Below are 27,832 nucleotides of genomic sequence, written 5' to 3'. Positions count from 1 at the left end.
AAATTATAGCTGACACTAAAGGCCTTTCCATCTTCAATGATTACCAGAATATATGCAATGAAGACAGAAGTCACCAATGCACTGAGCACTGGAAAAATTTTAACCAAGAATCAAATTCTAATATACATCAGAAAATTCAACTTCCACAGAACCATTATAAGGGTGGAAAAGTTTATGACCAAATGTCAAATCAAAGTATACTTCAGTTTATTCATTCTGTGGCAAAAACAAACAAACGAAGAAAATGTGACAAACCTTTGAAACAATCTTCAAATCATACTGAACGAGATAATATTCATACCAGAGAGAAAGCTTACAAGTTTAATTCGTGTTGGAGACTCTTCAGTCAAATACTCAATCTAAATAAACTTAAGAAAATCCGAACTGGAGAAAAACATAAATGTAAAGAATGTGGTAAAACATTTAATTTCCTTTCAAATATTCGTGAACATGAGAGAATTCATACCGGAGAGAAGCCTTATAAATGTGGAGAGTGTGGCAAAGCCTTCAGGAGGTCCTCGAAGTGTCGTCGTCATCAGAGCATTCATACCGGAGAAAAGCCGTATAAATGTAGAGAATGTGGTAAAGCCTTCAGTGAGTCCTCAGTCCTTAATCAACATCAGAGAGTTCACACTGGAGAGAAGCCTTATAAATGTAAAGAATGTGGCAAAGCCTTCAGTGCTGCATCAAGCTTTGCACATCATAAGAGAGTGCATATTGTCGAGAAGCCCTATAAATGTGCAGAATGTGGCAAAGCCTTCAGTATGGCATCAGCACTTACTATTCATCAGAGAGTGCATACTGGAGAGAAGCCCTATAAATGTGGAGAATGTGGCAAAGCCTTCAGTGTGGCATCAGCACTTACTATTCATCAGAGAGTGCATACTGGAGAGAATCCCTATAAATGCAGAGAATGTGGCAAAGCCTTCAGTAAGGCATCAAACTTTGCTTATCATCAGAGGGTGCATACCGGAGAGAAGCCCTATAAATGCGGAGAATGTGGCAAAGCCTTCAGTGCAGCATCAACACTTACTTTTCATAAGAGAGTGCATACTGGAGAGAAGCCTTATAAATGTAGTGAATGTGGCAAAGTCTTCAGTGACTCCTCAAACCTTAACCGACATCAGAAACTCCATACTGGAGAGAAGCCTTATAAATGTAGAGAATGTGGCAAAGCCTTCAGCAGGTCCTCAATCCTTACTGTGCATCAGAGAGTTCATACTGGAGAGAAGCCTTATGAATGTAGAGAGTGTGGCAAAGCCTTTACCAGATCTTCATCCCTTACTTATCATCAGAGAGTTCATACTGGAGAGAAGCCCTATAAATGTGGAGAATGTGGCAAAGCCTTTAGGAGGTCCTCAGTGTGTGTTCTTCATCAGACTAGTCACACTGGAGAGAAGCCTTATAAATGTAGTGAATGTGGCAAAGCCTTCTGTAACTCCTCAAACCTTAAGCGACATCAGAAACTTCACACTGGAGAGAAGCCGTTTAAATGTAGAGAATGTGGCAAAGCCTTCATTGTGGCAACAGACCTTACTTATCATCAGAGAGTTCATACTGGAGAGAAGCCGTTTAAATGTAGAGAATGTGGCAAAGCTTTCAACAGGTCCTCAACCCTTACTGTACATCAGAGGGTTCATACTGGAGAGAAGCCCTATGAATGTAGACAGTGTGGCAAAGCCTTTAGTAAGTCCTCAAACCTTAGTAATCATCAGAGAGGTCATACTGGAGAGAAACCCGATAAATGTAGAGAATGTGGCAAAGCCTTTAACCAGTGTTCTTGCCCTATTGTACATAAAAGGGTTGATGACTCCTTGCATTTACAAGGAGTGACATTAGTACTTTACTAGCAGTGAGAACTTAACTTAGCGCCATAGAATTCATGCTTGGATGAAGCCTTATGAATGTGAAAAATGTGGAAAAGCCTTTAAAGATATTCATGATTTACTGTACCTAAGAGACTTCATAGTGGAGAGAAATCTTACAAATGTAAGGAGTGTGGCAAATCCTTTCCTTGTCAGTGTGATCTTATTGAATATCAGATAATTCCTTGTGAAGAGAAGCCTTGCAAATGTGAACAATTAGGCACACTTTTTAATGACCATTGGTGTCTTTCTTAATACAATTCGTACTGGAGAGAAGACCTATAAATATAGAAGTTTGTCAAAGCCTTTAATCAGGAGTGGTATCTCGCTCAACAAAAAAATATATAATGGAGTGAGACATTACCAAAGGAGAATGTGGCGAAGCTTTTAACCTGTATTCAAACTTACTAGTAATTGGAGGGAACCATTCTAAATAGAAACAGTAAAAATATAAAGAGTTTGCCCAAAGATTTAACCAATGTTCCAGTTTCATTGAGCATGATCAAATTAAGCTTTATAAATTGTAACACATGTGCCAAAGTGTATATTCTCATTTATATGTTATTCAACATCTGATAATTATTGCTGGAGTGAAGTCCAGCAAATATAAAGAATGTGGCAAAGTTTCACTCGGTACGTGAATGTATTTGAGATCAGAATTCATACTCTGGAGAAACAATGAAAATGTAAACAATGTCTAAAAGTCTTTATTCCACATTCATAATTTATTCCTCACATTGAAATTCCTGGCAGAGGTAAATTCTAAAACCAAAGAATGTGGGAAATCCTATAGCTGGACCTTCAGTCTCAGTCATTATCAGGGATTGCAATGTGGACTTAATTCTGTGTTTTGGATTTAGGAGGAAAGACTTTTGTTAAAAAGATATGCTTCTCAAAAACCTAAAAAATTTTCCAAAGTATATATTTTAAATTAAATTTTAAAGTATCACAGAAATCACACTAGATGAATAGTCAATGCTTTTCAGGTATTATTCTAAATCAGAATACTTATAGAGAAAAATCCAATGTTTAAATGAACATAAGTAATTTTTAGTATGCTTGAATATATTAAAAGAAACAATGTTTCCATAAGTATAATTACTTAGAGTGTTGTCTATTTTTTATTGACATTATTTGAGACATACTGAAAAGGAAATATTTATGTGATTCTGCTCCTATATCACTGATGATACCATGTTTTATTCCTGGTGTTGGTGTGAAATCATGGGGTTGTTACTGCCTTAAAGACCTGTGAAGTCTTGTATATTGCGTGGGTTTCACTGACGTATTCTTTTCCATGGAATATTGCATATATTGTAATGCACACTGCTTGAAGACCATCTAAATGGACATTGTGGTTGATTTAGAATGTTGTTTTATGTCATCACGTAGGGCATTATAAACTTTGACTAAATTTGCCAATTACACTTTCAGAAAAATATGGTGGCAGTTCATTAAAATCCTGATGTATCTATCTTCATAGTAGCCATAGGTAGAAGTGATGAACATTGGTTGATGTGGTGAAATAAAGAAGATATGAGGCATATCTGAGAACATATAAGGCAACTCATCCCTAAGTGCATAAAATTATTATACATTCATGTTTTCTAAATTTTTAGCCTGCATTCAAAAGACCAGATGAAGCACAGTTATTACATTATTATATCAGAATGCCACGACCTTCCCAGCGAGTTCAGGATGACTTGAAGGAGGGCCGACTACACAATAAATACACTATACAAAAAATATGAATTTAGAAGGCATTTGGGGGGCCAGGTGAAACCTCTTTAATGAAGAACACCGAGATCGGGTCCTGCCCACTTTGAATACACATTTGCCCTTTAGCAATGCATACAGGCAGATCAAAGGTAAAGTTTGGTATACAATGTAAAGATTATCTATCAGGTCGGGAAATAGCCTGCATCCATTATAATCACAGCAGGGCAAACTTGTGCTGATATTCAGCTCTGCTGAATATCAAAGTCCATTGGCCTTCCAATGTCCCTTTTGCACTTTTATGCTAAGTGCTGTTTGCTTTAGCCTCCAGCTTCAGAAGATTAGTAATACATCTTAAATGTTTGTTATGTGCATTTTGACAAATGGTTGCACTTACAGTATTGGTTTTCGTACTTTATTTAGAGTATGGGTGAACTTCCTATTTTCTTTTTTTAAAAATATATTTTTATTGATTTCAGAGAGAAAGGGAGAGGGACCAAGAGATCAAAACATCAATAAGGAGAGAGATTTATTGATTGGCTGCCTCCTGCATGCCCCACACTTGGGATTGAGCCCACAACCCGGGCATGTTGCCCGGTTGGGGAATGGAATTGCGAGGTCGACGCTTAACCACTGAGCCATGCTGGCCGGGCTGTTTTCATTAATAAAGCTGAGTGAGTGTGGATGTGTGCATGTGTTCAACCTTCAAGGTTATAGGTAACAGTATTGGAGTTGGCAATGCAGTGTAGTTAGGTCAGTAGCAAACCCTTTTCCCAGTGGCCTTGAACTTTAAATAATGCGAAGAGATCTCTCCATTGTTGATATATTTTTCTTGTTCTTGCATCTACGGGGACATTATGATAGTCACAATAAATATGACAAGTGTTTTGGAGAGTTGAGCCAAACCACGTTCTGATGTTGCTGCCGTGGCCTTTATGTTCTTCAGCAAGAAGCCTTGAAGTGACGCCCCCCCTCTTCCACAGTTGCGTGCACCACCACCTCAGGTCCTCTGTGCCCGCAGACTGGCACCAGAGAAGCTCAGGCAGGGGTTGGCGGCAGGTACTGGTCTGGGGAGCCCAAAGGGAGGATCGCTGGGGAGGGTACCCCGGCACCGCCTTGAGCACCAAGTGGCCTTGGTTCTGCAGTTTATTTATTTATTTATTTATTTATTTATTTATTTTTAAAATGTCTTTATTGATTAAGGTGTCACATATTTGTCCTCATCCCCCCATTCCCATCCCACACCCCTCCCCACGGATGCCCCAACCCCCTGTTGAACTTAACCATTGGTTAGGCTCATATGCATGCACACAAGTCCTTTGGTTGATCTCTCCCCCCTCCCCCCACCCTCCCCTATCCTCCCTCTGAGGCCCGATAGTCCAATCGATGCCTCCTTGTTTCTGGTTCTGTTCTTGTTCATCAGTCTATGTTGTTCATCATTTCCCCTAGATGAGCGAGATCATGTGTCACTAGAGATATACTTATATGAACTGAATGTGAGATGAGCAATAATAGTTATGCTGACAGGCAAATGAATCAGTCTGTAGTGAGTTTCTTTCTGGACCAACAGTTCTTTTGAGACCCAATATCAATGTCCACCAGTTCCTTATGTGTACATGTCGGCACTGACCCCTCAGCTATGGATGGTGGACAAATGGTGGTAATGCAGGTTCGATTCCCTCTGGTTGGGTCTCGGCCAGACCTAGGGGCACGGCTTCATCCAGAGGTTCTGCAGTTTAGAGCCACCAGGGGAGGAGAGTCGGAGCCGAGGGTCTGCCCCACTGCCGGGCACTATTGCCGGCTTTCTCCACTTCCCTCCCTGTGTTAAGTCTTCAGAGTTTTCTAAATACCTCATTTGTTCATAAGTGATCTTAATTTTTGCAGCTACTTATGATAACCATAATACAATGTGGTCCTAACTTCAAAAATGAATGAGTTGATTTCCAGGCATTAATCAAAGCATTTACACATGATTCATCCCTGACTCCTACAACTTACCATTAGGAAATGATGTGAGGACCCATTTGAAGTTAAAAGTCACAAGTCTGGCAAAGTCTAGACGCAGGACATAGCCCTGGTCCTTTTAATTTTGTTAAATACCATGACTTATTTTTATTTTTAAAAAATATATATATTTTATTGATATTTTACAGAGAGGAAGAGAGAGGGATAGAGAGTTAGAAACATCGATCAGCTGCCTCTTGCACACTCCCCACTGGGGATGTGCCCGCAACCAAGGTACATGCCCTTGACTGGAATCGAACCCGGGACCCTTGAGTCCGCAGGCCGACGCTCTATCCACTGAGCCAAACCAGTTTCAGCTTCATTACTTGTTTTTAGAGATAGTCAACTCCTTCTGATTGGATTCAGAATGTTACCAGATGGGGTCCGGGCCCAGGGTAGGTCTGACTCAGCGCCCCTCCCTTTAGCGTGTGGGTTCTTGACTGTGTAGGAAAGATTTCACACCAGTCCAGGTGGCTTTTGAGAGTATGTTTATTAAAGCGTGAAACAAAGAGGGCTTAAGGAAGGAGAAGCAAGAGGAGAGCATCAAGAAAATGGGGGCCTTAGAGCCCATTTCAGGGGATTAGTGTTCTATTGTAAATCAGCTAGCTAGACAGAAGACGCCTTAATCAGTGAGCCAAATTTTGGAGCGCTAATTACGCTAGAGGTCTCAGAGGAGTGACCTCCCAAATCTGAGCAAAAACATAGAGGAACCCCACCCCTTCTATATCTTTCCAGCCCTTTGTCTCCCAAATAAGGCTTTTTTCTGGACCTTCTGCAGACTTGACGAAGAGCTCCATGTAAGTTATTTTTGCAGGCAGCTTGTAAACTTGAGCACAGTACGTTCCAGACAACTAACAAATACCTGGTATGGGAGTAGTTAGAAGCGGCAACAGAGCGGCCCGCAAGGTCAGATAGTTGAACTTATTTTCCCAATTATTTAAGCAAGCAAACACAGAAGCCAAAATAGCAGGGTTAAAGTGTCAAACAGCTGATTTTTTTTTTACAGAATAGAGATTCTGGTAGCAAGATGGAGTGCTTATGCATCATTAGCCTGGGTCAAGCTGCGATTGCCCGCTGCTTACCTGGTTGCAAAACTCGTGACCCTTCGTGTTTAGGAGAAAAATAGCAAAGACGTAAGGCAGCACAGATTCTTGGAGACCAGGAAGCGGCTAGCGAGGAGTAGCAGTCACCTGGGTCTCCCGGTTCTGGTCCACATCCATGGGGGATGCCCCACACCCAGCCTGCTTCCCCGCCCAGATGGAGGGTCTGTAGGAGGAAACTCCCTGTGGTGTCTCTGCTTTCTGGCTGTCACACACTCCCTGCTGCAAGCCCTTCTGGGACAGTCCTCCCACCCCATGAGGTTTAACGTCTCGGGAGACGACTGGAGTTTAGTCCAAACCTTTGCGTGCCTTTCCCCACCATCTCTGCTCCAGGCCCTCATAGTCCTGATGGCTCCCCAACATGGGGATCTGCAGACCCTTCCGCCTCGCACCCATTTAATAAGGGCCCAGAAGGGAGCATTTCAGATCTTGCCTCTGGTGTGTCATCGGTTTGCTTCAAATAGTTTAAATTCCCCCCCCCTCCTTCCCCAAAAATAATGAGCCTAGATTCCCAGGAAGAGCAGTCTTCATGGGGCGGGACTTATTGGGAAAGAACAGGGTGTCCCCAGAACAGGTCACCTGCCTGCAAGGAGGGGCTTTATGGGAGCGGTGCCTGCGAGGGGGTGGGGAACCAGGCTGGGAGGGGGCAGGAGAGGGAATGAGAGAGACACATGGGAGGGAGGAAGGGTCAGTGAGGGGGGCCTCATAGGGGATGTGGCAGGGACTGGAGAGCGACAGTACGAGTGAGAGGGTAACTCGGGGAAGTATAATGAGGGGGAAGAAAGGGGAGAAGAGGGGGGAGGCCCAGAGAGATGAAGGGGAGCTAATGGGGAGAGGGGCCACGTGAGCAGAACTGGAGCAACAAAGGAAAAGAGAGTGGTTCTGAGAAAAGTTGGAGGGATGGAATGCAGGGATGAAAAGGGAGGGGGGGCGAAACTGGTTTGGCTCAGTGGATAGAGCGTCGGCCTGCGGACTGAAAGGTCCCATGTTCGATTCTAGTCAAGGGCATGTACATTGGTTGCGGGCACGTCCCCAATGGGGGGTGTGCAGGAGGCAGCTGGTCGATGTTTCTCTCTCATCGATGTTTCTTACTCTATCCCTCTCCCTTCCTCTCTGTAAAAAATCAATAAAATATATTTTTTTTAAAAGAAAAGGGAGGGGGGTTTAGGGATGCCGGAGCAGAGGGAGAAACAGCACTGAGAGCCCGCCAGCTTGGGTAACAGGAAAGACTAACAGCGGAAGCAGAGGGGACACAGGCGTGGGGAGAGAAAGACGCAGGCCTGTGTGGAGATGGGAGCCATCAGAAAGACCAGGGAGAAAGGGTAACTGAAGGGAAATAGGCTTCAGGAGGTTCATGGTTCAGGTGTAGGGACAGACAGAGAGAAAAGGGGAGAAAGAGCACGGGAGAGGGAGGTGAAAAATAGGAAAGGACCCCAGTGGAGAGAAAGGGAGCAGGGAGGCAGAGACAGATCCACAGACAGAAATACATAGTAGTGGGAGGAGGGGAACCCTGGTCTGAGTGAGTGGTGAGCTGATGGGGTGTGGATGGTTACGTTGTGATATATTGTCTTGTGACTTTATATGTTTAATTCAACATCAGCTGAATTGTTTAGTTAAACAGAGTTGAATGAGAGTATCAAATCTCCAGTTTATAAGGCTTAGGAATTTTTAAAAATATATATATTTTATTGATTTTTTTACAGAGAGGAAGGGAGAGGGATAGAGAGTTAGAAACATCAATGAGAGAGAAACATTGATCAGCTGCCTCCTGCACACCCCCTACTGGGGATGTGCCCGCAACCAAGGTACATGCCCTTGGCCGGAATCGAACCTGGGACCCTTCAGTCCGCAGGCCGACGCTCTATCCACTGAGCCACACCGGTCAGGGCATGAATTTTTTAATTACTTGCTTCCAAGTGCAGCCCTCACTCAGCAGGGAGAGACTTGTACGTTGGCCAAGGGACCCTTTTCATTTTCTGGGATGGCAACGAGGAGGTGACCTGGGCCAAGAAATGCCTGAGTCTGTCTCAAGCTCATAAAATGTCTTTAAAAGAAGAATTGCTCAGATATAGAAAACAAAAATAGAGGTAAAAATATTACCATTTTCAAATAAAAAGTAAACTTTGTAATTGTGCTCAGAAGGAACATATAATGCAATTGAAATTGCATTTATTTTTTTATTTTAAATACATTTTATTGATTTTTTTACAGAGAGGAAGGGAGAGAGAGAGAGAGTTAGAAGCATCGATAAGAGAGAAACATCATTCTGCTGCCTCCTGCACACCCCCCACCGGGGAGTGCCCGTAACCAAGGTACATGCCCCTGACCGGAATCGAACCCAGGACCTTCAGTCCGCAGGCTGACGCTCTATCCACTGAGCCAAACCGGTTTCGGCTGAAATTGCATTTAGATATGATTGACCTAAGTACATTATTTTATGATTTGAACAAGGTTGTCTTTTTGTTGGTTTGTTTGTTGTTTTTTTAAATTGATTTCGGGGAAGAAGGGAGAGGGAGAGAGAAATATCAATGATGACGTTTCCTGTTGCACTCCCACACTGCCTCCTGTACTCCCCACACTGGGGATTGAGCCCACAACCCAGGTATGTGACCTTGACTGGAATCAAACAGTCACTTCCTGGTTTGGCGGTTGATGCTCAATCATTGAGCTATACTGGCCAGACTGTTTGCTCTTTTAAGAGTTTATTTGCGGGGAAATGACAGCATGTGCTTGGGAGGAAGATCTCAAATATCCCCTGATTTGAAGGTATTTTTATTCCAAGTGTGGTAGAGAACAACAATTATCCTAAAAATTCAATTTATAACAATTTTATTTTATTTTTTAATATCTTTACAGAGAGGAAGGGTTCTCCTTGTATATTCTTATCTACAAATATGTATAACCCAAATATTCCAAGTTTTAATGAAAGACTACAGAGATGAGCAGCTAGCACTGGCCTAGAGCAATTTGGCTTGCAATAGTATTTATAGAAGGTAATATTACAACAATTGAAGTGTTGATCTTGTAAGAACAGCTCAGATCTTGTGTGATCTTGTAAGAACAGAACTTGTCTGTTCTTCCTCTGAATACCGTATTTCCCGGCGTATAAGACGACCCCCAACTTTTCCAGTTAAAATATAGAGTTTGGGATATACCCGCCCTATAAGATGACACCCGGCGTATAAGACGACCCCCGACTTTTGAGAAGATTTTACTGGGTTAAAAAGTTGTCTTATACGCCGGAAAATACGGTAGTTTTGGGGAAACATGAGAACCCTACCCCAGACAATGTCCCTCTTTTGTTCACAACCACTGATGGCCCCAGCATCCTGACATTGAAAGAATCAATCCAAACACAAAACTTTACAACATCTTCTTTGTTGCCTTTAGACACAAAACAGCCTGGATTCCTAGAATCCTCTTTGTTCTTTGCCCATCACACCCTGTGTCACCCACAAGGGACTCATTGTTCTGAACGCTGCAATCTGGGCTGCAGGCCCTGAGAGGCCCCTGCATCTGAGGCTGGAGTGTTAAATGGGGTGACACTGAGCGGAACTCTCTAAGCTTAGAGGAGTCTGGGAGGCACAGAGGGTCTGATCCCAGCTTTCTGGGGGGCTCAACAAGCCTCAGGAACACCCTGCAAAGTGGAGATGTTGCCTCCCACATCTCCTCCTACTCACGACCACCAGTGTGGTGAAGCCTGTGAGTTCATGACCACAAGTCAAAATGTCCTCCATGAGGAAGACGCTGGAAGTACCAACCTCACGGGCTGTGCACTAAAAATGCTTTCTGGGTAATGTAGTTTTCTCAACAGTCCAAAGGAGGGCTGTCATCCCAGGCAATGACCTTGGTGAAGAAAGGTGTTGTAGTACAGCCAGTAGCTCTGGGGAAGGTCAAGATGGCACCAGAGGTCTGGTTAACTGGAACAGTCTAACAGGTCTCGGAGGGGAGGTGGGAGGGGAAGACTGGAAGAGATCCACCAAAGAATATATACATGGTGGGGGAAGGAGAGGAAGGGGAAACATCTGTAATACCATAAAAAACAAAAACACTGGTGTGGTTCAGTGGTTGTCCGTCAACCTATGTACCAGGAGGTCACCGTTCTATTTCTGGTCAGACACACATGTACTTTGCAGGCTCAATTCCGTGTGTGTGTGTGTGTGTGTGTGTGTGTGTGTGTGTGTGTAGGGGGAAGTGCAGGAGGCAGCTAATCAGTGATTCTCTCTCTAAAACATCAGTTGATGTTTTTAAGTATCCCTCTCCCCTCCTCTAAAATCAACAAAAATATACCGTATTTAACGGCGTATAAGACGACTTTTTAACCCAGGAAAATCTTCTCAAAAGTCGGGGGTCGTCTTATACCCCGGGTGTCATCTTATAGGGCGGGTATATCCCAAACTCTATATTTTAACTGGAAAATTTGGGGGTCGTCTTATACGCCGGAAAATACGGTATTTTAAAAAATGTATATACGTATATGCATAGCCCGTGGACACAGACAGTAATGTGGTGAGGGCCTAGAAGCTGTGGGGGCTGGGTAGATGAAAGTAAAGGGAGAGTGTGGAGGCAGGAAATGGGGGATGTCTGTGAAATAAGAATTTTAGGGGTGAAATAGGCAGGTTTAGGAAATTTTAAAAAGTAAGGGTCAATGGAAAAAACATTTCTATAAGATAAGGGAGAGGCAACAGTTACATTTACATAAGATAAGGGAACTGAGAGTAACAAAAGGTCTATATTTACAGAATAAAGAAGGAGGAAGAAAGCCCAGAGGGAATAGGAGGACCATGAGGGAGGAGGACCTCACATTCCCATGTGAGACTTGACCTTTGAACTCAGGGGTTACTGTAGTAACCAAACTCAAAGGGGAATATTGACCAATCTGAGGGGATATCAAGGCACCAAGAACGTCAGCCTTTATAAACTGGAAACAGGAACTCGGTGGGACTCTTTCCCCCTCTCCCCGTAGGTAGGAGTCTGTACTTGTTCTTCAATAAATTTCCACCTTTGCTATACCATCTTCCATCCGTGGATTCATCTTTGACTCTGACAGACCAAGAATCCAGGGAATCATCCTGCCCAGGGGAACACCACGAGTCACAGTCCAAAAATCCTGTATCATCATTGGTGCAATGGCTAGGAATTTTGTCAGTCAGCCCTCTTCACATCGAATGGTGAGTATACCCATGGAGTCTGTCCCTTTTCTGTCTCTTATATGAGTTTGGAGGCTGACGGATGTCCACCAGCCACTTAAACTTGGCTGCCGTCTAAAAAGCGGGCATCTCTCTCTCTCTCTCTCTCTCTCTCTCTCTCTCTCTTTCACTGCTCCTTTCTGGATGTATTCTCCAGGCCCAGAACCACAGCTGGCATGGGTCAGTCAAGTAAAAGCCACCAGGGCTATTGCCGCTAAAAGAAAACCATCTCCCCTGTCAGTATAAACTGGTGCTGGGTTAAGTGTTAGGCTGCCGCCTGTCTGAAGACAGAGCCTGGCCATCGACTGAATGAGTGCTTGGGTCCCTTCTAAGGCTCCAAAGAATCAAGAGAGGCAAATTCCTCCCAGTGGTTCAAGAATCTTGAATGTCCTTACATGAGTAAAGACCTTGCAGGGGTGCTGGGAGAAAGGTTTCCATGGCGTGAAGTCGGCCTCATAAAAACAATGCATGTAATTAAATTCTGATCCGTCCAGGGAATGCATATAAGGATTGGTCACCCAGTATTCTGGGTCCTCGTGGCTGTCTTAGAGAGCTGGGAGAGAAACTGAGATACCATTCCAATCTGACCCACTACATATGTCCACTCCCCTGGCCCAGATCCCAAGCAGGTTTTAATTGGAGAATCATCTGCCTTTTTCTTCTGCTCTCTATCTCAATCAGGTCAAATAGTATCCAGCCAAGACCGCTGCCTCCACAGTCCAGATCCCACTAAGCTTAACTCCTACTTCTAGGCAGGAGTTAGGACAGGTGGGGCCAGCTACCGTATTTTCTGGCATATAAGACGACTTTTCACTTTTGAGAAGATTTTCCTGGGTTAAAAAGTCGTCTTATACGCCGGAAAATATGGTAACTGTTTTCTACTCCTGGCATATGAGCATGGCCCTGGATCTTCCCATCCGGCATAACAGGAGTTCATCACAGTCCTTAGCCACTCCTGCCACCACCCCTGTAGAAGTTTTAGCCTTTCCGAGAATTCAGCATTATAGCCAGACACAGCTGTTAAGTTAGCCCATTAATGACTTGCCTCTCGCCTTTATTGTGATCCTGTAAAATGGGCGCCCGCTCTCAGGAGTGGTATTAAAAGTTTCATCTTCGCCATGTTTTTGTTTCCCAGTCTGTCATTTGGAATTTGGATAGGTGAGCCATTTCTCATAATTTGGGGATGCATCCGGGACTTCTATACCCATGGAGAGGGAAAAGCTGGTTTAAGGGGAGGTGATTTTGGATGGCCTCTGGGCCTGAGCCTCATTTCTTCACGGATGCTATAGAATAGGCCCAAGACTCTTTTTTTCTTTGGAAGATGGCGAAAATGACATGAGGGGAATATACACAAGGCAACCAGGCAAGCCACATGCATGGGCCAAAATATTCCACTGGGAGAATGCTGAGGTTCTGGGGAGGGTCAGTCCCCAAACCAGGGATAGGAGACATTGCTCTGCTTTGGTACTTTTTCAATTGAGTGGTGTCTGTGGGTTGTGCATTCTTGTAAATATTATGTATAAGTGTGTTTCTGTTGACGCTTGGATCAATCTCTTTAAAGATGGGGTACATCCCACTTTGCTGGGGGCCCAACTACTTGTGGACAGGCTGAACACATGGCAGGGATTGCAGGAACTTGAAGGCATCAGTGACCAGAAATTCAGGGTTTGAATTTTGAGAGAGACTTTTTGTCTGTGTGTCTGTAATAGAACTTTGGTTACTGATGGTCTTTGCTAGCTTAGTTTTGCTCTTTGCTGTCTCTGCACTGTATGGGCTTTGTGCCACTCAGAACCAAAGGTCATTTTGCTGCGCTGGGTTAAGATTCTAAGGCTAATTTGGAAGTAAATTTGTGAAGTTTGTATGTCCAGCTGCAGTGGGAACATCTCAGGCAAAAGCAGGACAGAGTGAGGAAAGGTGAGTTATGCAGGCAGCGGCCCCTCCTCAGGGCACTGGGTGAATGTTTGGGGTTTTTTGGTAATCCTCATCTGAGGATCTTTTTCCACTGATTTTTTAGAGTGCAAGGGAAGAGCCAAAACCGGTTTGGCTCAGTGGATAGAGCGTCAGCCTGCGGACTGAACGGTCCCAGGTTCGATTCCGGTCAAGGGTGTGTACCTTGGTTGCAGGCACATCTCCAATGGGTGGTGTGCAGGAGGCAGCTGATTGATGTTTCTCTCATCGATGTTTCTGGCTCTCTATCTCTCTCCCTTCCTCTCTGTAAAAAAATCAATAAAAATATATTTAAAAAAAAAAAAGGGAAGAAGGAGAGGAAGGGAGAGATTGAGAGAGAGAAATCAATGTGAGAGAGAAGAAAAAAATAGAAGCCTCCTACATAGCCCCATAGTGGCCAGGATCAAACCTGCAAATTAGAACTACCAAATCATGCGGTCTTTCAAGGTGCTGGGCACTATATGCCAATATTGGTTAAAGAATGATTGTCTGGCATTATACTGTCACTCCTGAAGCACAGAAATGATGGTACAAAATATTTGTTAACTCTCCATGATGATGATCACAATTGTGCTTGAAAATCATCCCTGGAAGTGAATATAACCAAAAAAATTAAAGGTACAAAAGAAAAAACACCTTTACTAAAGGATCATAAACCACAACAGAGGACAGAAAGCGGTTGGTAGCTTGGTGAATTAGAACGTGAAACAATTCATCACAGCATAATGTGAGAGCCACACTGTCCCTGAAAGAGGCAGTAGTTCTTTCTTTCTTTTTTTTAAGTATATTTTTATTGATTTCAGACAGGAAGGGAGAAGGAGAGAGAAATGGAAACATCAATGATGAGAGAGAATCATTGATTGGCTGAGGCAGTACTTCTTAGCTGAGGATAGCTTCCCTGGAAGAATCCTGGGTCAGGTGCATTCCCTCGTCAGAGAGAAAGGAATGAAGATCCTGTCAAGAGCTGGAGTAGTCATCATTTTCACAAGCACAAGTTCTCACACAGAATATATTTCCCCTGAGCACGCAGGAGTTGGGACTGATAGACACTCTTCAGGTGAGCCAGGTGGTAGAGGTGAAATCTCTTCAGCCACAAATCAACTGGGTAGTAGTTCTGGGCATGTTAGCAAGTGCAATGCAGCTCCTTCAAGCCTCACTTGTACCAGAAACTTAGGAGGAATCTAGCAGAGTGTATGTTCCATTAAAAGGGGTGTAAATTCAGGAAAATAGATCATAAAGAGCTGTCTTCAGTGTTGTTATTCTAAGTGAGAAAAATACAGCATTACTTGCACATTTAACACTGCTCTCCAGAGTGAACTCTTTTGAGGTGTGCAGTGAGGTGAGCACTTTGACGAAAGGACACCCCACACTTTCTACACTCATAGGGCTTCTCTCCAGTGTGAACTCTGTGGTGTTGTTTGAGATGAGACTTATAACTGAAGGACTTCCCACAATCACTGCACTCATATGGCTTCTCTCCAGTGTGACCTCTCAAATGATGGATAAGGCTAGAGTTTTGCCTAAAAGACTTCCCACATTCAGCACACTCATATGGCTTCTCTCCAGTGTGGACTCTGAGGTGTACCGTGAGGTGATCACTTCGGCGAAAGGACATCCCACATTCTCTACACGCGTATGGCTTTTCTCCAGTGTGAACTCTGTGGTGTTTAATGAGTTTCGTTTTTTCACTGAAGGACTTCCCACAATCGGTACACTCATAAGGCTTTTCTCCAGTGTGAACTCTCTGGTGTTTAATGAGTTTAGTTTTTGCACTGAAGAACTTCCCACAATCGGTACACTCATAGGGCTTTTCTCCAGTGTGGACTCTGTGGTGTTGTTTGAGGTAAGACTTATCACTGAAGGACTTCCCACAATCACTGCACTCATATGGCTTTTCTCCCGTGTGAACTCTCTGGTGTTTAATGAGGGTAGTTCTTATACTGAAGAACTTCCCACACTCAGTACACTCATAGGGTTTCTCTCCAGTGTGAACTCTGAGGTGTGCAGTGAGTTGAGCACTTTGACGAAAGGACATCCCACATTGTCTACACGCATAGGGCTTCTCTCCCGTGTGAACTCTGAGGTGGTAAGTGAGGTGAGCCCTTAGACGGAAGGACATCCCACATTCTCTACACTCATACGGCTTTTCTCCAGTGTGGACTCTATAGTGGTTAATGAGCGTAGCCCTTTCTCTGAAGGACTTCCCACACTCAGTACACTCATACGGCTTCTCTCCCGTGTGAACTCTGAGATGTGCAGTGAGTTGAGCCCTTTGACGAAAGGACCTCCCACAGTGTATACACGCATAGGGTTTCTCTCCAGTGTGAACTCTAAGGTGTACAGTGAGCTGACCTCTTCGACGAAAGGACATCCCACATTCTCTACACTCATACGGCTTTTCTCCAGTGTGAACTCTGTGGTGTCTAGTGAGGTAAGCCCTTCGACGAAAAGACATACCACATTCTCGACACACGAATGGCTTTTCTGCGGTGTGAACCTGGTCATGTTGATTGAGGTTAAACTTCCGTGTGAAAGACTTCCAAAAATCACTACACTCATACAGCTTTTCTCCAGTGTGAACTCTCTGATGTCGAAAGAGGTTAAAGATTTGTCTAAAAACTTTCCTACATTTGTTACGCTCTCCAGAAGGGACACCCTGACATTGAACAACATTCAGGTGGTCGCTGCAAGCGTTTGCACATTCACCCCACTGGTGGTGACTTTTTCCATCAAGAAATTCCTGTGAAAGCTCACTGCTGCAGTTTAGCTCCTCAGTGATGGGAGTGGCCTGGTGCTGGAGAAGCTCTGAGTTGTACTGCAATTCTTCTCCCACCTCCCTGCTGATTGTAGGCACTGAAGATAAGTAGAAGTTGCACCTGCTCACATAGGATGCCCTGTCCATAGCTTCTTTCCAGGGCTCCTCCCTACATTCATTCCTCTGTTGCTGGTGAGGGTTTCCACGGAAACAGATGTTTCCAACACCTGTGTCACTACAGAAGGCTTTCTGCTCAAAGTATGCTGCATGTGAGTCAGTCAGGTGCAAAATATCTTTCAAAACAAAGAAACACCGCTTACACAGAAGGGTCTTCTGAGTGGCTGGAGCTCTCTTAGAATCTCTGACCTGTGACTCTCCTTGTATAGATACACTCTGCTCGGAACAGGTCTCCTTATCATCCATTTTATGCCGACAACCTGAAAAGTGAGAAATGGTGAGGAAATACATGTTGAATGTGGTGACAGGGGCAAGTCCCATTGCAAAAGTGTGTTGTACGTCACACGTTGGTCCCATGAAAATGTCTGAAAATAAGAGATGTGCAAGAGGGATTAATAAGAGGCTCCTGTGACTTTCTGGGTTAATGAAAATCACAAAATAGGGAGGCCTCCCCAGAAATATGGCACAAACATGGCAAGTACTACATGGATGAGAATATGGATCTCTAGCTAATCCTTCAACTGACAGCATTCAGCATGGCTTGTCTGCTGGGGACAGGGGTGAGCTGTACAAGAGGTTGGTTAGGTCTTATTCCAAGTAAAATTCAATAAAGGAGTAGCTGGTTTCATGGACTACTTAGCACGTAGGTGCACCTCGTAACACATGTGCAAGTCAATGTTGAAGAATACTGCATAGGCAGCAGTGCAGAGGAACAGGTAACGAAGAGGTGAGCAGTCAGCACTGGGCCAGAGCAACACAGCTTGCTATAGTATTCAGGGAAGAGAATGTTACAAACAATTGAACGAGGGACTTACAAGAACAGCCTGTGGTTCATGTAAGTAAAGACCATAACATGGCACAGGTCGTCACAAAGAACCTTTACCTAGCCGAAATCGGTTTGGCTCAGTGGATAGAGCGTCGGCCTGCGGACTCAAGGGTCCCAGGTTCGATTCCGGTCAAGGGCATGTACCTTGGTTGCGGGCACATCCCCAGCAGGGGGTGTGCAAGAGGCAGCTGATCGATGTTTCTCTCTCATTGATGTTTCTAACTCTCTATCCCTCTCTCTTCCTCTCTGTAAAAAAATCAATAGTAAAATATATTTTAAAAAAAAGAAGAAAAAAAAAGAACCTTTACCTAGAGAAAGTGTGCAGAAGTTGAGTCCATGCATGTGGACACGTGTCTGTTTCCTATGAAGATAAACTGCAACCTGGGACCCATTAAACTCACTGCAAGACTCCTGACTCCTTGAGACTTGTTGCACTCTTTGAGGTTACGGGTGTTAGGGATGTTTGTGGAGCCCTTTGCTCAGGACTCTCTATAGAGCTCATCCCTGGTAGCCACAGCACATTTGGCAAGACAGTGGGGGAAGTTAGAAGAGGCCCTGTTCTGGCTGTGGGAGTGAAAACACTATGCCTGAGGAATAAAGGAAAAGAGATCATCACCTCAGGACAGTGTGAGAACATGAAGGTCTTACCGACAGATGACACAAGTGCAAACACTTCCAGCATCGCATCGCAGTACAGAAGTCGCTGAGCCCCATCAAGAAGCCCCCACTCCTCCTGAGAGAAGGCAATGGCCACGTCCTCAAAGTTCATATCCTGTCATAATGGGAACAGTACAACCCATGATCAGATTCACTCCTAAGATTCTAGGTCTGTCATAGTCCCCACCCTCCACATCCGTCTGCTCTCTCCACTCTGCGCATCAGAGAAAATACCAGACCTTCATCCCATGAAAGCCAGTGTCTTCTTATATTCCTACTGATACTTTGTCTTCCCACAATAATAAAGGCAGCTGAGTAGATGGAAGTTAGCTGGACTCTGGACCTCTCAAGTGAGCCACACTGACTCAAATCAATAGAGTGGGTGTCAAAAACATAGGTTGCTAAAGCAGGTATGGCTCAGTGGATAGATTGTTGGCCTGCAGACTGAAGGGTCCCAGGTTCGATATTGGCCATGGGCACATGCCCAATTGAACACCCGATTGCCAGTAGGGAATGTGCAAGAAGCAGCCGATCAATGATTCCCTGTCATCATTGATATTTCAATCTCGCTCCCTCTCCCCTCTTCACTGAAATCAATAAAAAGGTATTTAAGAAAAATAGGTTAAAGAGAGATGATGGCCATAAAGAGTGATTAAGTGATTTGATACTGGTCTTGTCAGGTAATACCCTTTAGTCCCTCACATTGTTTCTCAAAGACACCAAATACATGGCATCACACTTTACCCTCTTCACCCGAATCCCAAGGTGACGAGGCCATTGCTTTGCACGACCTGCTGCACATAGTTCTTCGAACAACACTTCTCTCACACAGCTTCATTCCCAGAGGCACAACTTCAAAGGTAATGCATATTTGCCTTGGCGAGGACAAATTGTTTCCTAATCACCTTTTCCAAAATTATAGTTCACCACCTGCATAATCCATTTCCCCTTACCCTTCTCCCTTACCAGTGCCAGTGGAGATTTTGAAGCCTGGGTAACACTGATCTATGCTATCTCATTCCTATCAACCAGTGTGTCACCCCCACCAACAAAAGGCAGGTGGTTAGTTAAATGGCGCCTAAGCTCTGTATTGTGGGAAACCGCCCATTGTCTTCACTAGCAGAGGTTCGGACAAGGAACCGGAAGGCTGGAGACCTTGAGCTCTGGCAAAGATCGGAGCTATACACCCACTGTCTAGTTGAGACAAAGGTAGCTGAAGCAACTTCCACCTTTCAGTCTTATGTAAACCCTCGCTGATAGGCTATCACCAAGCTATTACTGGAATTGCCTGCCTAAGGGTGATGGGTGTATCCCAAACCTGAATAAAAGGGATCGAAAGGCCAAAGCAAAGCGGAGTCCTTCCGTGGATTTCCGCCTGGCTCCCAATTTCCAAATTATCTTGTGTCTTTCATTTGCACACAGCCTCCTCCAGAGCCCGAACCCAAACCCTAAACCTGAACCCTGAGTCACGCGGGACGTGGGTCACTCGCAACGGGTGCCTTCGACATGGGACCGCTGGAGGGGACGGTTTCACCTGGAGTGAAGAAAGGAAGATTTCACCGAATAGGTGGGGAAGAAATCACCATATAGGTGAGGAAAATTCACCGCACGCAAAGCCCACAATCAGCTGCAGAAGTTGCAATCTGTAAGTAAGGTGGGAACATCTTTTTCAGCCAGGCTAATGGGGCAGTATCCTATCTAATCCTATCTAATAAAAGAGTAATATGCAAATTGACCGTCACTCCAACACAAGATGGCCACCCCCATGTGGTCAAAGATGGCTGCCCCCATGTGGACATAAGATGGCCACCATAAGATGGCCTGCAGGGGAGGGCAGTTAGGGGTGACCGGGCCAGTAGAGGAGGGCAGTTGGGGGAGACCAGACCAGCAGGGGAGGGCTGTTGGAAGGTACCAGGCCTGCAGTGGGGAGGGCAGTTGGGGGCAACCAGGCTGGCAGGGGAGGGCAGTTAGGAGTTACTGAGCCAGCAGGGCAGTTGAGGGGGACCAGGCCTGCAGGGGAGCAGTTAGGCATCGATCAGGCTGGCAGGGGAGTGGTTAGGGGGTGATCATGCTGGCAGGCAGAAGCGGTTAGGGGCAATCAGGCAAGCATTTGGGAGCCAGCAGTCCTGGATTGTGAGAGGGATGTCCCAGATTGGAGAGGGTGCAGGCTGGGCTGAGGGACACCCCCCCCCCCCCCCCCGGTGCACAAAATTCGATTATAAAGTAAACTTTATTATAGACTTTTGTTTTCATGCTTAAGGAATTAAAGTTTCAGAAGGTATTCTCTTAAACTTTTTGCTTGATGTTATAGAACATAACCCTTGGTTTCCTGAAGAAGGTTCATTAGATCTTGAATGTTTGGGGAAAAGTTGGTCAAAATTTGAAAAAAGATCAGCAGCAGGAAAAAAAACTTGCCTCCAAACTGTGAAACACATGATTTTCCAAAGTCTTTGGTAACTTAAAGACTTTGGAACATTGCTGGGTTAAATGATAAACATCTAAATATTTTTAAATAGCATAAAATACTGAAACATTGACTGCTACACATGTTTTAATTCACTTGCTCTTAGTTTTTATTACAGAAGGTCTCTTGTACTGTGTTGAGTGTGTATTTTCTTGAAAGTAAGAGTGTGTTATTTGTGAATGCCTAGAAGGTTTGTGTTGTCCAGTGAGACAGGACCTGATCACCCCTGATATCCGAAGGGACCCCTTCTCTCCTAGTAAGCTAAAGTAGTCCCACCCAGGCTCTCTGCTGTGGCTTAAGTCCTTATAACTGAGCCTAGACTTTCTTAATTTCCACCGCTCATTCAGAGTCATTGACACTATCATAGGCAAGGGGCCAAATCCCTGGACAAGACTGGCAACTGACTTCACTCACACGCCTCCTATTAAAAACAAAACAAAACAAAACAAATATCTCTTAACCCTCGTAGATACCTTATCAGGCCGGGTAGATGCATTCCCCTCTGCCCCTGAAAAGTCCTCCGAGGTCACACAAGCTCCCATTCAGCATTATCATTCCCCAATTTGGCGGACCCACCTCATTACAATCAGATAATGCAACTGCTTTCAAACTGTAAATAACTCAACCATTCTCCTCCACTCTGACATCCAGTGGAACTTACACCCCCACCAGTCCTAATCTTCAAGCAAGGTAGAAAAGCCCCACCTAACTAAATTAACTCTCAAAATTAAAGAACCTTAAATTACTCTCCTACCGCTCGCCTTTATGCACATCGGGGCAATCCCCCCAGGCACCCTCCTGTCTTAGTCCCTGTGAACTCATCTATGGAAGACCCTCCTTATTAGGAAACTTCCCTTCCACAGAGACCCCCCTCGGAGACTATGGCCCCATTTTAAATCTCATCCAACCATTACTGAGAGAGCATGCTGATCAAGTCCTCCCTCCACCTTCATGGGGAGCCATCCCCCCTACTCCTCTACAGCCAGGGGACTGGGTCCTCCTAAAGGAAACCCACCCGTCGAATAATTTACAGCCCGGATGGCAAGACCCTGACCAGGTACTGCTAACCACCCCACTGCAGCTAAACTCTCAGAGCAAACCCCGTGGTTCCACCTTTCCAGATTAAACCCTAAACCACCCCCAAACACCTCCATCACGTGACCTGGAGTCCCCTAACTGTTACAGCCACCAGATCGGGCCCACCAGACTCCGCCTTACCCTCATCTATCGCTCACCCCATGTAGATGCAGCCCCCCAATAATCAGTCTTTACCTGTCCCCGTAACCCACCATATCCGACACCAAAGGTCAGTTCAGATAATCCCTCTCCCCATAACCCCGGGCATCACAGCAGAGGTTGGACCTGGCACAGGGGGCCTAACCACTGCTCTATCCCCTTTGGAAATCCTGTCTCCGGACCTACAAGCTCTGGATGCTAGCAAGGGGCACAACTGGGAAACAAGGACCTCGCCCCCAGGGTGACCTCCCCTCCCCCAGCCAATAACCAGGCAGGCACCTGAGCCCCCTGATCTTTTCCCCTAAAGATCACATCTCGGCCTCAGTGCATGTCAGCTCCAGGCCCAGAAAAGCAGCGAAAGCAGACCAGTGACGCTGCGGCAGCCTCAGGACCAGCTTCCGCCTCCCGAGCCCCTCAACGGGACCGTTTCCGACCTTCCAGGAGGCCTCATGAATTCCTAATTCTTCACTCTTTTGGGCTCCTTCCGCGACCCCAACATCCATGTCCCCAGCGTTCTGCAAAACCACACCTCATCTGTTTGATGCCTTTACACCCCAAACAGGCCCGGGTTCCCGAATCCTCCCCGCTCAGTGCCACCATCACGTCCTCACAAGGTGGCCCTGCAGCCTTCCACCCTCTTCCCCATCACCCACGTGTCACCACCAGGGACTCACCATTCTGGACGCTGGGACCTGGGCGGCAGGACCTGAGCGGCGCCGGCCCCCAGGCTGGAGGGTTCAGGGGGTCGGGCTGCGGGAACGCTGTGAGCAGAGAGGCGTCCGGGAGGCACGGGGACCCCGATCTCGGTCTGTTGGGGCTCCAGGAGCCTCAGACACCCCCTGCACCGCAGGCAGCGGCCTCCCAGGCCTCCTCCTCCTCAGTCCAGTGCCCTGAAGCCTGCGACTCCGTGAACAAAAGACCTAAGAAGTTAAAATGACCACTCGGAGGAGGAAGGCGGAAGTCCCGCCCTAACCGGATAGGCAGACACTAAAGTGTCCTTTAGCTCCGCCCACGTGGGCGCATTGCCTTCTGGGTAATGTAGTTTTCTCAACCGCCCATTGGCCTACTAGCATCCCAGTCAATAGTGAATAAACGTGTGTGGCCCAGCAAGTGACTCCTGGGGAAGGAGAAGGTGGGACCAGAGGGCTTACTAACTGGAACAGACTGAGGCATCTCCAAGGTCAAGAGGGTGGGGAGGACCGCAAGAGATCCACCAGAGGATATATACACAGGGAGAAATGGGAGGCGTCTGTAATATTATCAACAATAAAAAATACAGGGATTTTTGTACATTTTAAAATAATGTAGCCCAGCTGGTGTGATTCAATGGTTGAGCCTTGACCTATGAACCAGGAGGTTAGGGTTCTTTTATTTATTTATTTATTTGTTTATTTATTTTATTTATTTTTTTAATTCTTTATTGTTTAAAGTATTACTAATAGTTTACATATGCTTCCTTTTTCCCACCACTGAGCCCTCCCCAACCATCCCCATCCCTCAGCACATGTCCTCAACTCCCCCCCCCCGCCCCCGCTAGTGTCTGTGTCCATTGGTTATGCTTATATGCATGCATATAAGTCCTTTGGTTGATCCCTTAATCCCTCCCTCCCCTGACTTCCCTCTGAAGTTTGACAGTCTGTTCGATGCTTCTATGTCTCTGAATGTATTTTCGTTCATCAATTTATGCTGTTCATTATATTTCACAAATGGTGAGGTCATGTGATACCTGTTCTTTTCCTGGTCAGGGTGCATACATGGGTTGCAGGCTCAATTCCCAGTGTGGGGGTAGAGTCTTGCAGGAGGCAACTAATCAGTGATTCTCTCTCATCATTCATGTTTTTGTCTCTCTCTCTCTCTCTCCCTTCCACTCTCTAAAATCAACAAAAATATTTTAAACAAAGTATATACATATGTATATGCATAGGCCATGGATATAGACAATAATGTGGTGAGGGCCCTAACCGGTTTGGCTCAGTGGATAGAGCCTCGGCCTGCAGACTGAAGGGTCCCAGGTTTGGTTCAGTTCAAGGGCATGTACCTTGGTTGCGGGCACATCCCCAGTAGGGGGTGTGCAGGAGGCAGCTGATTGATGTTTCTCTCTCATTGATGTTTATAGCCCGGTACCTTTATTATTGAGGTCAGTGGTCACCCTGAACAGAAGGTCTTTTACGGTGCTCCTGTGAGCACTATGAATTATGTTCTCTGTTCACAGTATTACATAAGTCTTAGTAATGTGGAGGGGAACTCCTCCCCACATTACTGCAAAGGAGCCATGTGCTGTGAAGTATGAAATTACATGGGATGCTGGCATTTGTTGTAAGACTCTGAGGTTAAACTACTATTGAGACAGAAACACTGTATTCTTAGTGATGGGAGAGACTGCGGTAAATTAGATGGAAAGTGCCTCCTCTGAACGTAAATCCTCAAATGTTCCTGGGCCTGTGGCTTGTGTGACCTTTGTGTACAGACATCCTCAGGACCTCCTTAACTGTGTCCTGTAGCTGACGTCATTGGCAGGGAAAAGAATTTAATGGTTTTGTGGATTCCCGTGGCCTCTCTATACGTAAGAACTCAAAGCTAGAGGCATGATAATCCTGTAATCAGTCCCAGGATGTGTCTTTTGTAACCAGTCGGCAATCCTGTTGATTCCTATAGCATCATCTTCGCTGCTTGCCAATATTTGCTGCCATTGAGGCATTGATGTTCCTCCTAGGAAATGAGAACTGACATGCAAGAAAGTGCACTTTTCTAATGTGTGTTATTTCATGAGCCTTGACATAGAGGTAAAGCTGTAAAATCACCGCAAGTGAAATAATTTTATCTTTTTAAAAATATATATTTTATTGATTTTTTACAGAGAGGAAGAGAGAGGGATAGAGAGATAGAAACATCGATGAGAGAGAAACATCGATCAGCTGCCTCCTGCACACCCCCCACTGGGGATGTGCCCGCAACCAAGGTACATGCCCTTGACCGGAATCGAACCTGGGACCCTTGAGTCCACAGGCCGACGCTCTATCCACTGAGCCAAACCGGTTAGGGCGAAGTAATTTTATCTTTAACTATATACAAGGTGTGGCAAAAGTAGACTTTCAGTCGTAAGTACACAAACCGCAGCGCTTGTGCTTTTAAAAATATATTTTTAAAATACCTCTATTTTATTTTATTTTTTAAGGAAAGAGGAGGGAAGGGGAGAGAGAGAAACACAACACACATGAGCTCCCTCCTGCACACCCGCTACTGGGGACACAGGTGGGGGTGTTCACTGACTGCAATTGAACCCGGACGTTTCAGTGCCCTGGGTGACACCCACCCAGCTGAGGTACACGGTGAACGCAGAGTTTATTCCGGTATGTTTATGTATTAATTATTCCCCATCCCAACAACTCTAACCCTACATTTCCCACCTTCTACATTGTCCTCCGACCCTTTTGTAATCTCTCTTTCTAACTTGCCCAGTCTTCCATGCAATCATTCATTTTCTGTCTTTCAGTTCATATTTTTCATAATTGTATATGCACTACAAGGTGTGTACTTTTTATCGAATACTGGTTTCCTTAATGCTACAAATATTTTGAGATCCAATACAAATGCTTATGTGAATATTGAATTTGTTTTATTGCTGAGTAGTATAGTATTCTATGGATAGCAACTTCATCTATTTTTTTTTAATATATTTTATTGATTTTTTTACAGAGAGGAAGGGAGAGGGATAGAGAGTTAGAAACATCGATGAGAGAGAAACATCGATCAGCTGCCTCCCGCACACCCCACATTGGGGATGTGCCCGCAACCAAGGTACGTGCCCCTGACCGGAATCGAACCTGGGATCCTTCAGTCTGCAGGCTGACGCTCCATCCACTGAGCCAAACCGGTTTCGGAGCAACTTCATCTATTGATCTGTCTATAACCTTGGTTATTTCCAGGTTTGGGGTATTATAAATAAATCTGTACCCGGGCCGGGCGCCGCGCCACTCCTGCTAATCCCGGCCCCGCTGCTCCTGCAGCTGCAGCTATGTAGAGCACGGCCATGGAGGCGGGAGAGGCCGGCACTGCTGGGCTCCCCAGCTGTGAGCCTGGCATCTGGCACCATCAGAAGCGCTCCTGCCGTGGGGGCACACTGACCACCTGGGGGCAGCTCCTGCGTTAAGCATCTGCCCCCTGGCGATCAGTGCGTATCATAGTGACCGGTCAAAAGGTCATTCAGTTGTTTGGTCCCTTAGGCATTTATATATATATAGATGTCCATGGCCTATGTATATAGGTATGTACTTTTAAAAATATTTTTAGAGAGTGGAATGGAAAGGGAGAGATAAAAACATCAACTATGAGCCGAAACCGATTTGGCTCAGTGGATAGAGCGTCGGCCTGCGGACTCAAGGGTCCCAGGTTCGATTCCAGTCAAGGGCATGTACCTTGGTTGCGGGCACATCCCCAGTAGGGGGTGTGCAAGAGGCAGCTGATTGATGTTTCTCTCTCATCGATGTTTCTAACTCTCTATCCTCTCTCTTCCTCTCTGTGAAAAATCAATAAAACATATTTAAAAAAAAACAAAAAAAAACATCAACGATGAGAGAAAATCACTCGTTAACGGCCTCCTGCACCTCCCCATCCCACACTGGGAATTGAGCCTGCAACCCATGTATGTGCCCTGAGCAGGAAAAGACCCAGTGTCACATGACCTCATCATTTGTGGAATACAATGAACAGCATAAATTGATGAACAAAAATAGGTTCAGAGACATAGAAGCATCAAACAGACTGACAAACTTCAGAGGTAAGGCAGGGGATTGGGGACGAGGGGGTAAGAGAACCACCAAAGGTCTTGTGTGCATGCATATAAGCAGCACCAATGTACACAGACACTAGTGAGGTGAGGGCCTGTGCTGGGGAGTGGGGAGGGCCAGGGAGAAGCCAGTGGAGGAAAAAGGAGACATATGGCCCTAGCTGGTTTGGCTCAGTGGATAGAGTGTCGGCCTGCAGACTGAAAGGTCCCGGGTTCGATTCCAGTCAAGGGCACATGCCCAGGTTGTGGGCTCGGTCCCCAGTGGGGGGCGTGCAGGAGGCAGCCGATCAATGATTCTCTCATCATTGATGTTTCTATCTCTCCCTCTCCTTTCCTCTCTGAAATCAATAAAAATATATATTTTTTAAAAAGGAGACATATGTAATAATATATGTAATACTTGAAACAATAAAGAATTTTTAAAATAAATAGATAAATAAATAAATAAAAGAACCATGACCTCCTGGTTCATAGCTTGAGCCACACCAGCTGGACTATATTATTTAATTTTAAAAAAACAAACATGTATTTTTTAAATCTTTTAAAAATATATTTTGTTGATTTTTTACAGAGAGGAAGGGGAAGGGATAGAGAGTTAGAAGCATCGATGATAGAGAAACATCAATCAGCTGCCTCCTGCACACCTCCCACTGGGGATGTGCCCGCAACCAAGGTACATACCCTTGACCGGAATCGAACCTGGGACCTTCCAGTCTGCAGGGCAACGCTCTATCCACTGAGCCAAACCGGTTAGGGCAGTACATGTATTTTTTTATTGTTGATATGATTTTTTAATTTACTTTTTATTGTTGATGCCTCCCATTTCCCCCCTCTGTATATATTCTTTGGTGGATCTCTTGCATTCCTCCCCACCCTCTTCACCTTGGCGATGCCTCAGCCTGCTCCAGTCAGCCAGGCCTCTGCTCACATCTTGTTCCTCCCCAGGCCTCACTTGCTGTGTCACAACACCTGGAGTCCCCAAGTCTTTGGCTGGAATGCTTGTAGTCCCCTGGGGTTTTTTGGGAAACTACATTACCCAGAAGGAAATGCGCTTATGTGGGCGGAGCTAAAGGGCATTTTGGTGTCTGCGCATCCGGTTAAGGCGGGACT

At 45.3% G+C, this 27,832-nt stretch overlaps 1 protein-coding gene across 3 annotated transcripts in view; it reads left to right on the top strand.

Moving 5' to 3' along the window:
- LOC307094915 (zinc finger protein 519-like) overlaps window positions 1–19,933 on the top strand; it is a 30,231-nt gene extending 10,298 nt beyond the window's left edge. The window contains exons 5-6 of one of the 3 annotated variants that reach the window (XM_079764091.1): window positions 11,736–11,856; window positions 19,659–19,933. In XM_079764091.1, the coding sequence (XP_079620217.1) occupies window positions 11,736–11,822 (87 nt within the window). In that variant the 3' untranslated portion in view covers window positions 11,823–11,856; window positions 19,659–19,933. Of the gene's footprint in view, window positions 1–47; window positions 3,906–4,527; window positions 5,212–11,735; window positions 11,857–19,658 lie in introns of those variants that run through there. The other 2 variants (XM_079764092.1, XM_079764090.1) reach the window with 2 other exon arrangements.
- The last annotated feature ends 7,899 nt before the right edge of the window (window positions 19,934–27,832 follow it).

The sequence above is a fragment of the Cnephaeus nilssonii genome (genome assembly GCF_951640355.1).
Source record: "Cnephaeus nilssonii genome assembly, chromosome: 24".
NCBI lineage: Eukaryota > Metazoa > Chordata > Mammalia > Chiroptera > Vespertilionidae > Cnephaeus > Cnephaeus nilssonii.
This window is presented reverse-complemented; position numbering and strand designations above follow the sequence as displayed.